This window comes from Pteropus alecto, unplaced genomic scaffold (assembly GCF_000325575.1).
Source record: "Pteropus alecto unplaced genomic scaffold, ASM32557v1 scaffold25, whole genome shotgun sequence".
Classification (NCBI taxonomy): Eukaryota; Metazoa; Chordata; class Mammalia; order Chiroptera; family Pteropodidae; genus Pteropus; species Pteropus alecto.
The window spans coordinates 875997-884060 of NW_006441955.1; the positions used below are offsets into that span (position 1 = coordinate 875997).

At 53.6% G+C, this 8064-nt stretch overlaps 2 protein-coding genes across 2 annotated transcripts in view; both read right to left on the reverse strand.

The window, feature by feature from the left end:
- Positions 1-904, reverse strand: part of KNCN (kinocilin) — a 3314-nt gene extending 2410 nt beyond the window's left edge. Inside the window, exon 1 of the mRNA XM_025051977.1 lies at positions 754-904. Coding sequence (XP_024907745.1) covers positions 754-904 — 151 coding nt within the window. The remainder of the gene's footprint in view (positions 1-753) is intronic.
- A 5779-nt stretch (positions 905-6683) lies between these two features.
- MKNK1 (MAP kinase interacting serine/threonine kinase 1) overlaps positions 6684-8064 on the reverse strand; it is a 25289-nt gene continuing 23908 nt past the window's right edge. Inside the window, exon 13 of the mRNA XM_025051978.1 lies at positions 6684-8058. Within this exon, the coding sequence (XP_024907746.1) occupies positions 7840-8058 (219 nt within the window). The 3' untranslated portion in view covers positions 6684-7839. The remainder of the gene's footprint in view (positions 8059-8064) is intronic.

An 8064-nucleotide genomic window follows, 5' to 3' on the forward strand; every position in this document is an offset into this window, starting at 1 on the left:
AGCTTTCTTCCTTCTCAGCTGCTGGAAATGGGGCCAGCTGCCACCACCACCACCAGCTCTCCCCTGCCCCACCCTCTCCTAGGAACCCCAGGTCTTGCTGACTCCTCAGCATACTCCTTTCTACACAGACTTGGGGGAGGGGGGTAGCAGGAGAGCAGGGCCTGCCCTGCCCACTCCCACTTCATCCCCAGACCAAGTGTCTATGGAGTTTGCAGGTGCAGATACCCAGAGTCCACCAGCCTGGTGCTTCTGGTTCTGCTTTTGGCCTGGGGTGATGGAGTGGGGCGAGGGATGGTGCTCAGCATCGCTGTGGAGATATCAGTGGAACTGGCCCAGGTAGACAGATGGGCAGATGCTTGGACAGACAGATCCGCCGCTGAGACATACTGGGAAAGAAAAGGAAACCCTTTGTCTGAGCTACATCCTGTCTTGGCTCAAGGAGAGTCCACCGGGAACTCAGTTCTCTTTCACCTGCCCCCTGTCAACCCAGCCTCAAGAGGCTCATGAATCCTACCACAAACGTGAGAGCCCAGGCCTGAGGCTGGAGAGCCAGAGAGGAGTGTGACAGCCAGCCCCCTTCTCCATGTCTCCTCACCCTGGCCGTCCACGGAGGGAACCTCACCCCAACCTTCCTCTCCCTCCCTTGTACCCCCAAAGCTGCCTTGCTCACACCTCTACCTTCCACCCTTCCCAACCAATTCCTATTCATTTGACCATGCCCCTGCTCCCTCTCTGAGCCCAGCACCCGCTCACCCAGACTAGCGGCGCCAATAAAGATACCACCCACGGCAGCTGCAGCTTTGGACACAGAGACACCGATGATGATGCTGCCAGCCACCAGGCCAAGGGCCACACAGGCCAGCTGCAGGCAGCGAAAGTCTCTGCCGCTGATGGGGATGTCCATGCAGGTCTACCCAGGGCACCGTCTCCAGCCAGTGGGGCCTGTTTCCGGAAAAGCCCTGGAGGTCTTGGTCTTCTTAGACGTCTCCTTGTTGGAGCTCTGCCTTCAGGGTGGGAATTTCTGGGCAGTAAGAAACTGGCTGGTAATCCTTGGATTTATTTGCAACTCTATCCCACAGCTCTCCTAGGGGCCCCCACCTCACCTTGACCTGGGATCTCTGCCAGGTCACCCAGCTTACTCTTTCTCCCTTAAGGGCCCTTGAGGCTGGGGGCCACTCTTAGGACTCCTGCTTGACCGCATCTTGCTTTGGCTGCCAGAATTCTGGAGAGCTGGGCCTGCCCTGACAGCCGTCTCTTGGGCTCAAACTCAGCCCAAGCTCCCCTGCCCAGGACATCCTGCCTCTGCTCCCTGGAGCCTGCTCAGCTGCCACTTAGCCTCTGCTTATTAAAGTTTAAAGCAGCGAGGGAGGTTGGTCCAGGGGCCAAGTTCCTCTGACATGTAGGCAGCAGGGGGGTGCTGAGTTATTCATGAGATTGCAATGTGAGCTGCTGCCTGGGTCTCAGAGGCCCACTAGGGCAGTCAGCCTAGGTTCCACTACTGGGCCCTGAGCGGGGAGGATGAGCGGCTGGCAACATGCTCAGGGCCCACCTTGCTGTCCCTTTGGCTTGGAGGTGCACCTGGGGCCTTTTCTTGGGGACTTGGAGCCAGAGTGATGGAAGGAGACCTGGAAGAGGCTCAAGAGACAGAAAGTGACTGGGACAGGAAGAGGAGAGGTGTCTCTCCAAGTGCATTCTGTACCCCTGCTCCCCCATCCCAGCAACTTCTGGCTCCCCGACAGGGCTGATGGGTCCTAATTTGAGGCCCCCCTGCGCCTCAGGTAGGCTTGGTATCCACTCTCTAGTTTCCAGTGGGCTGAGAGGGTGAGCCCTTCCAGCCGCCTAGGAACCCTGGCTGGGGGCTGATAGGAAGGAGCAGAGGTGGGGAATACGGTGGAAGGGAAAACACATGGGCTAGGGCTGGGAGAGGAATCAAAACTGGAATCAGAATCAGTGGGGGCTGGGTGTCTGTGACCTGGATCAAGAGACTGGAACATGGATAGCGCCTCCTGATCTCTGGACTGAGCTCCTCTGCCCAGCTTATCTGACCTACTTGCAGGATCCTCCAACTCAAGGCCAGGCAGTGCTCACCCAGCCCAGCCAGCCCAGCCCTGTCACACCCCTCAGTTCCAGCCCTCATCACTAATTGCATTCTCTGGCCCTTTGTGGATTAGGGTCTCCCTGGTCCCAGAATGTGGCCTGCACCTACACACCTGGTCTCAGTCCCCAGGGTCTCGTCACCGGCCCCACCGGCCTCTCTTTGGACTGCCCCCCGCCAATTTCTCCGTACCATATCTACAGTCTGGCACAGCTAGACACACAGAGTCTTTGCTTCCACAGCTGCCCCTCTCCTTCTCCTCTGCTGCCCTCCCACTGAGTGTCTGCTTGGCCCCAACCATGTGGAGAATACCTCCTCATTCTGCAGGACCCTTCTCAGCCAGCCCCAACTTCGTGAAGCCATTTCTGATGGCACCTGAGTGGGTGGGCTGCCTATAATTGCTGCCATGTCCCCATGCCAAAGTGCCCACCACCAGTCCTCATTCTTTCGCTGTCTCCCTTGCAGACTGTGAGCCACCCAAGGGCAGGTTTGGGGAGTGAGCTCCATAGAATGCCATGGCTATAGAGGACCGGGGCTAGGCTTTTGGACACAAAGCAGAGCTCAGGGAAGGCTTGGACCTGCACGACCACCTCAGGTTGGCAAAGAGGAGGCCCATGGGCACCATGGGACCTCTGTCTCTAATGAGAGGCTTTCCTTAGTAGGGGCGGGGCCCTACTAAATGTCACCTGACTGAGCTTCAGCTGAGGGAAGGCACTGCCCAGATGCTGGAGGCCTGAATAGGGACAAGTATGAACTCAAAGGTATGTAGAGAGGAGAGGGGTGCCTGCAGAGCACCTATGGGTCCCCTGGGCTGTATTCCTGGCCACCATAAGAGGAAGCCCCTGGAGGTGGGCATTCCCCAGCCACAGCCACTGCCGCCAGCATTCCCTGTGCCTCTTGCCAGGATGAGGTCTGATTATTCCTCTAATTAGGCATCAAATGACGGCCCATGTCTCTGTCACACATAATTGATCCCCCACTGACTAGTTTTAGAAGGAGCCATCAAAATAATTGTCCATGAAAACATGTTCCTGAGATGTCGAGCTTTGGGAATCTAAACACCCTCCACAAAGCCCCTGCCCCCATTACGTGTGTGCGTAACTCTGGACGTGCACGGCCTGCGCCGGCCGATCTCAGGGCAGCGCTCCTGTACCATCAGCAAGGCTGAGGCTCTCGGGCCATGTCTCCCACCTTGCACTGTGAGACTTGGGCCAGCCGCTCCACCTGCCTAAGCCTCACTTTGCTCATCTTGGGAATGGGGATGGGGATGGCAAAGGCTGAAGTCAGGGAGGCCTGTGCATTGTGAGTTTCAGATTTCAGAAGAACACTCTGACCTCTAAAAACTGGAGACCAAATTAAAAATTAGAGTTTTTCTTTGACATTGTAAACTCCTCAGAGCACGGATCAGAGGAGGAAATATGGAGGAGGAGACACACATTAAGCCATTATTAGCTACAGGATCATAGAACCACAGAACCACATCGACTTCTTTCTAGAACAGAGGAGGAAACAGATGTGGAAGGATTGCCCCAGAGTTCCAGGTAAAATCTCGGTGTCCTGATTCCCTGCTCATCTGGGAAATACTCTAGTATATCTCTGCCCCTGAATTTCTAAACTGTCTCATTTGAAGTAGGAGGAATTGGCAACCCCCACCATCAGAGGGAGACACTGTATTCAAAAGAATCAGTCAAGGCCTGCATCTTTTCCTCATCACAGGAGTGTCATTAAGGGCTATTGGAACTTTTGTGATGCCTGCTCTTCCATTGATTACAAATGTAGAGAGAGAGTCTTGCCAGCTCTTTCCTCTATATAGACTGTATCATGTTTGAAAAAGGAAATATATGCTTGTCCTTGGGTGATGTGCTTACTCTAACAGGTAAATGAGATAAGCCCAAGGCACTAGAGCTAAAGCATCCACCCCTCCTCCCTGAAGCCTGGTTTCTCCAGGCCCCAGACTCAGTGTGGCCAGGCCATGGGTCACTGATGAGTTCCATCACAAAATCTCTCCGTCTCCTGTTTTGGCCAGGACTGGAGGTTGCCTATGAGCTTTTCTTTCCCAGATGCATGAGTCCAAGGGTGGCGTGGAAGTGAAAGGAAGAGTGGGCAAAAGGCCTCAGTTTGGTTTAGTTCTGTTTATTTTCCTTGAGGGGTGAGGACCCTGGAAAAGAGAGTGATTAATTCACCGATCCTCTGGGGGACAGGCAGCTTTCTAGGGCTGTTTGGAAGCTGAAGTCAGGAAGTAGCTTCCAAGGCAACTGCTACCATGGCAACAAGAGTGCCAGCCATGGGGGAACCTTGTTCCTCCATCCCCTCCAGACCTAAGAAGCTGGAGCCGTTGGCACGGGACCCAGTCACTGCTATTCACAGAGCTGGGTCTTGCGAGGGGCAGTCAGGAGGGAGGGAGGAGGGGCCCCAGAGCTCAGGCAGGTGGACACTGGAGGGAGAAAGACTTGATTCCTATGCCCAGGGCCCCTCGATGGGGCTCAGACAGGAGTCCTCAGGTTCTGCTTGAACCAGGATGGGCTGGGCCTGAGGCCCAAGGTCTGGGACATACCAGTCTGGGACCAGCTCTCTTCTAAGGCACAGCTCAAGCGTGAGTCCCAGAGCCCGGAACCTGCTGCCACAGTTCCAGGCCCCAGAGCCTCCCTCAGCATGTCGGCCATGGCTGCCTCTGCCCAGCAGAGCCAGGCACATGGCCTGGTCCTCAGAAAGGGCAAGGGGCTTCCAAGGTTACCTAGTGAACTGTGGCAGAACTAGAACTCAGGGCCCCTGGCCCCCACAGCTGCCCTTCGGGGGAAAGCAGGGACAGAACAGCCTGTCAGAAGGAGGACCCCACAAAGGGCCAGAGGCCAGGCCCATCTAAAAAACCCAAGCTCATCTCCAGCCACACAAGCCAAGGAAAGGGGGAAAGCTCCTCTCCACCACTGGGACCTAGTTAAGTAATTCTGCCCTGGGAGACAATAAAAATAACTACGACTATCATAGCTAAGTTATTGAGCACTTATGTGTATGCCTAAAACTGCTCTAAACACTTTATATTTATTAATTTATGAACTTTCACAATAGCACCATGAGGTCAGCATGCCCAATTTTTGGTTGAAGAAACTGAGACCCTCAGAGATTAAGTAACTTGCCCAAGGCCCAAAGACAGTAAGTAGCAGAGCTGGGATTTGAACTCCGGGCAGCCCAGCTCTGGGTCCCGAGTCTCTCTGGAAAGAATTCCAGTTCTACCTTCCTAGCTGTACAGTCCCTGGCAAGCTATTTTCGCCTTTCTCTGCTTGCTTTTTCATGTGAAGTGGAGTAAATAATAGTACCTAACCTCATAGGACTTCTGCGAGATTTAAATAATGTAATGTTTGTAAGCTTCTCAGAAAGTACCTGTTACTTAGTAAGTGCACACTAATGCTGGCAAAACCAGAGTAGGCATAGTAGCATTTAAGCAGAGCAGTGGAGGATGAGGGGAACCTTGCCAGGTGGACTAGAATGGGGAAGCGGGGAGGTAGAGGGCACAGCCTGAGCAAAGGCACAGAGGCATGAGAGCTGTGTGCAAGACAGGGTGGGAGAGGGGAATGCTTGGTGCAGGAAGCCCCTGGAAGTCACATCCCTGCTGGCTCAAACTGGAGGACTGACCATGCTGGGGCTGCAGTCCACAGACAAAACTCAAACCTTGGTTCTGAGTCCCCAGGGACTGGAAGACTTCGAGCCAAAAGACTTAGATTCTGCAGGCCTGTTTTTCCAGCCCATCCCACTCCAGAATGAAGACGGGATGTGAGGGTGGTAAGGCCTACTGCAAAGGGGAGACTGCCAACAGAAAGTATGCCATTATCAACATGGAGGCCTTGACAGTGCAGGATAGCTGGTAGCTGGGCTCATCATCTGCCCCAGAGTGGAGAGCCCCTAATCCCAGCTCCCTGCTCTGCTCTCCACAGGGTGAAGGGTGCCAGGGCACCCAGTCCACTGCCCTGACACTCAGGCCTCCCTCTTGCTACTTCCTTGGCAACTTAGAAAGGCCCTTCCTGCCTCAGCCCTTTCCAGCCTGTTTCTGAGGATTACATGAGACAACACACATGAAAGCCCCTGCATGATGAACACGAGGGCTGTGGACGTGAGGCACCATTTTTCTTTGTTGCCAGCTCTGGCAGGATAAGCACAGTCCTGGGAACACAATGGATCTTCAAGAAGGGCTTAGTGCTGCTTTAGATAGAGGGGAACTCTGTTCCCACTTGAGTGGGTAGGCTGGGCTGTGTATAGGGCACATCTCTTAAAGCACTTTTTGAAATGGCTTGTGTGATAGTTGCTGACACCCCCTCTTCTACCTGATGAGGAGATCCTAAAATGCAAAGGCCATTCTTACTCATCTCTGGGCCTTGGCACAGAATAGGAGACTGACAAATGTTTGATGAATTTCATTTCCTCTCCTAAAGAAGAAAAGCAATCACATCTCCTTTACCTTGTTTTACGAACCCAGTGAGGTGCTATATTTAGAGGGGCACTTTCTCCCCGCGGGGCTGGGTTTGGTCCCTCTCCAGAAAGTCTGTATTCCTCTCAGGTCTGCAGGAGAAGAAAGGATGATCAGGAAGGCCATGGCTAGAATTTAAAAATTTTATTAAAACAAGTGTAATGTATAATGGCATTGTTGTATAAATATCGGTCTGACATATGCATATCGATTATCTTTAGGTAACTCCGTAGCTTAGCTTATCTGATGCCAGATTTGCCTTCATGCTGTCCGGCAGGCAGCAAGCACCACATCGCTCAGACTAGGGCGGCTGTGCTGCCTTGAACTGGCTCCACATCAGGCACAGAGCTTCTTCTAACTGCCCCAGACCCTCTTCTAACTGCCCCAGACCCTGTGGCCTTCCACACCAGGCCTGAGGGGTGCAGCAGCAGATTCAGTCTCTAAGTTGCTTACTATCATCTTAACAGCTTAAAAACAATTAAAATAATAGGAAACAGCTGATTAAAACCTTTCACATGCATGGACATTCAGGAAAGAAGAGCGAGCCATTGCACGCTCTGGAAAGTCCATGGGCTTGCAGTGGGAGTTTAAACTCCCATCTTTGCTGGAAAAGCATGGTTAAAAAAACAAACATTTTTTAAACGAAATAATACTAACTTTAGCAGCAATCCCAAACAAGGAAGAGGATGATAAATGAGGGACACATTTCGGTCACGGCAAAGAAAGATTATGTGCTTCTCTGTGCAACAGACTGGAAGACTGATCTGGCTTCTCAAATGTGAAACCTCCTGCCCTTCCCTGAATTGAGGGGATGGCTTTGCTCAGCCCAGGGAGAGGACATCTGGAGGACAGAGGAAGGTAGAAGGACCGCCAGAGGGGGGTGACAATGCAGAGCGGGAAGAGCCTCTGTCAACTGACACTTCTCAACACTGGCTCCCTGAAGGCTGGAGCCCCAGCCGCCCGCTGCCTGCCTGCCAGGCTGGCGAGAGCAGGCTGGATCCAGAATCTGCAGGCGGGTGAGCAGGTGGGCAGGAGCCCAGCAAAGAGATGCCCCTGCCTCAGGCTATTATGCAAAGTGACAAGTGATTGCTTTCCTTTTCAAAGATAACCCCTTTGGAAAAGCTTTTTCCTTGAGGACTCTGGGGAAATGGGAAATGGTAGGGTAGGAACCTCAGGGCCCTCCAAGGAAGAAAAGATCTGCCTGGAGCTGCACAGCAAGTCCCTCTGCCTGCTCTGCAGACTTTGGCCTCACAGGTTTCCAATGTCTGGACAAGCCAAGAGTGGGTCAGAGTGCTGTGGGTGTCGGGTATGGTCCCGCATCTCCTCTGCGGCCTGCCTGGGCCAGGGCCCTCCGACGGGCCAGGCGTGACTTGGCGGGAGGGGAAAGCTTCATGGAGCAGAGGCCCTGGGCCAGTGCCTCAGACTCCTCTGCCAGTTCATTCTCCTCATGCTGAGACAGCTCGTTCTCCTCATGCTGAGACAGCTGGCGGTTAAGGGCGATGGCCTCAGC